At 52.3% G+C, this 2,897-nt stretch overlaps 1 protein-coding gene across 1 annotated transcript; it reads left to right on the top strand.

The window, feature by feature from the left end:
* The first annotated feature begins 1,450 nt into the window (after nt 1-1,450).
* LOC136543397 (uncharacterized) lies at nt 1,451-2,074 on the top strand. Its single transcript, XM_066535858.1, has one exon. It carries the CDS (start codon nt 1,451-1,453, stop codon nt 2,072-2,074), a length of 624 nt encoding a protein of 207 aa, XP_066391955.1.
* Nucleotides 2,075-2,897: the final 823 nt, after the last annotated feature.

The raw sequence follows: 2,897 nt of genomic DNA, 5'->3' as shown, positions 1-2,897 counted from the left end.
TTTAATCAATATTTGTTGTTTATATGATAATACCAGTCACAAGTAAGTTTTTTAATACAAATCCCACAACATCAATTTTTGTCATAAAAGTTAAGTATTAAAAAAATAATTTTTGCTCAATGACAGTTCTAACAAAACGAAATGACCCTTGTAATTTCAAATGTAAGGAGTTCGAGAGGTATTTGCCTATAGTGTCTCACGTGTATTTGGGCAAGATTTTTTTTAAAAGAATAAAGCGATACATATGGGTTACAATATGTATCAAGATATGGATCTTATGGGTTGACATGTTCTGAGACCCCACTGTCATATGGGCCAGCTTGTACGCCCTAAACGGCCATGGACCTATGATGCTCAATAAATTAGGGCCAAGTACACCATGTATCCCCACGGGATTCCCATTATTAGCTCTCTCACAAGATGGAGAGAAACTGAACATTATGAATAGTTGGGGGGGGGGGGGCTATCTCAAAATAATAGGTACAACATAGAGTTGGGCAAGCACACATCAAACTTTACCAATGTTTCTGTCAAACAACATGCACATATGATATTTAATTTATATCAGTATCACATAACAGTTATAGTCAAAATGTTAGTAAATGAACAATACATATAAATATTAAGGTGATAAGCACACAAGAACTTTTGAACCATGCATAACCCATATAATTCACCAACATAAAAGGATAGACACCATAATTATTAATTTAAAAAATAAATAGTGACAATAAGTTGAGTAAATATGTAGAACATGGTAACAAACACATACCACTATTGAAACACTAAGCACATCTAGGTTTTCTAGAAGGCTTAGGATTTTTTTTTCTGATCTTTCATGATGTGAAACTTCTTAACCTTGTAAAAATCAAGTCATACAAAACTTCCTTCTGAATGTAGAGAAAGGTAACCCATGGATGCACTCATTCGACATTTTATTGTGCAAATTGAGTTCCTGCATTGTGTTGGAATGTAATATGGCATGTGGGCCTGCCTGGCCCCCCCCACAATGCCTATATATGTAAACACTGATCATTCACAGTAATGTATTGAGTATTCCCTAATCCTACTCTTTCATGGTATCATGAGACGGCTCGTTTCTCGCTTCCGCAAACCCTAACTCACGCCGCCGCCGGTTCTCCGGCCGCTCGCTGCCATCGCAGAGTGTCCACCACTCCTCGGCCCTCCTCTCCTACCCCTCGTGGACGCGCGGCCCTCAGCGCCTGCGCGACGTGCCCCTCCACGCTGCTGCAGAGTCTTCCTCACCGGCTTCCCGTGCCCGATCGCTGGCCCCGTGCCCGATCCGCACGCCTGCACGCCCCCGCGATGATAGGCCCTGTGCCCGATCCGCACGCTAGGCCCGAGCACGTGATCGCGTGGCCTCGTGATTGCATGGCCTCACTCAATCTCAACCGCGCCGATCACCGCGCCCATCGACCCCACCGATCTGATGGTCGAAACCGACGCCGAACGCCAGGCTCGCGAGGAGCGCGAGGAGCGCGCCTGCAAGACGGAGGCCAATCGCATTGCGGCTCTCGATGCGTACGAGGCCAAGTACGCCACCGTCCATGCTGCGGCCATCGCCGTCCTCAACATCAAGGTCCTTGTGCCCCTGGTGTTGGATCGCGCCGCCGACAACTATAACCGGTGGCGGTCCATGTTCCTCATTGTCCTAGGCAAGTATGCCCTAACGGACCACATCCTCTCCAACGTCGTCAACGCCGATCAACCGCCGTGGGTGCAGATGAACTGCACCATGCTCACTTGGATCTACTGCACCATCCACGCCGATCTCCAGTTGTCGACGATGAACCGCAAGCCGAACGCGCGTGGCGCGTGGACCTACCTCGAGAACGAGTTCCTCGGCCAGCGCGAATCGCGCGCCCTACTGCTCTCAGCGGAGTTCCGCATGGCAAAACAAGGGTCGGCCTCCATCACCGACTTCTGCCGCCGTCTTGAAACGATGGCAGCAACCCTCAGTGACTTCGACGATCCGATCGGGGATCGGACCTTGGTCCTCACTCTCCTTCGTGGGCTCAATGGCAAGTTTCGGCCCATGGTCTCCAACCTCTAGATGTGGCAACCCTTCCCCACCTTTGAGGAGGCTCACACGCTCCCCCTGCTCGAGGAGATCGACATCAACGACATTGCTGCAAGCGAAGCCGCCGAGGCATCGGACCCGCCGGCATCCTCTGTGACAACCGCGCTCGTCACTGCCCCGCGCCCTCCTGCTGGGTGCTCCTACGCAGGCCAGGGCCAGGGCGGCCATGCTGGCCATGGCTAGGACGGCTACGCTGGCCCTAACCAGGGCGGCTAGGGTGGGCACGCTGGCCAGGGTGGCTCACAGCGCACTGGCTGTCGCTGCGGTGGTCGCGGCCGCAACCAGCAGCAGTAGGTCTCCAACACTGGAGGCGGCTCTCGCTCCCCGACACCGTTCTACAACCCAGGGACAGGCACCGTGTAGCTTTGGCCGTGTTCGCCGGGCGGTCCGGGGACGCTGTTTCGACCTCCGTCGGCTGCCTTCACTGTTGTTCCTCAGCCGCAACAGCAGTACATACAACAGCCGTACACCCTCGGACCTCCTCCAGGGTTCGGCTATGGAGGACCATCACCGCCATAGCAGCAGCAGCAGTGGATGCCCATGCAAGGCGTGTCCTAGGACCCGTCCGCCCTCGTCAGCAACTTCAACACCATGACGCTGACGCCCCCTTCATCGGCCGAGTGGTACGTTGACTCCGGCGCCGGTGCCCATATGGTCAACAACGCTGGTATTCTTTCTACCTTTCACCATCCTTCGTCATCTAGTCCTTCATCTATCATTGTTGGTAATAGAGCTTCGCTTCCCATTACATCTATTGGGTCACACTCATTCTCCACCACACGACGTCCTCTTGTTC

Source organism: Miscanthus floridulus, chromosome 3, assembly GCF_019320115.1.
Source record: "Miscanthus floridulus cultivar M001 chromosome 3, ASM1932011v1, whole genome shotgun sequence".
NCBI classification, from domain to species: Eukaryota; Viridiplantae; Streptophyta; class Magnoliopsida; order Poales; family Poaceae; genus Miscanthus; species Miscanthus floridulus.
Note: the sequence above shows the minus strand (reverse complement) of the source record. Positions and strands in the feature narration are given on the sequence as shown.

Bases quoted from the DNA above. Each gene is read 5' to 3' on its own strand.
- LOC136543397 (XM_066535858.1), top strand. From the start codon at position 1,451: ATGGTCGAAACCGACGCCGAACGCCAGGCTCGCGAGGAGCGCGAGGAG.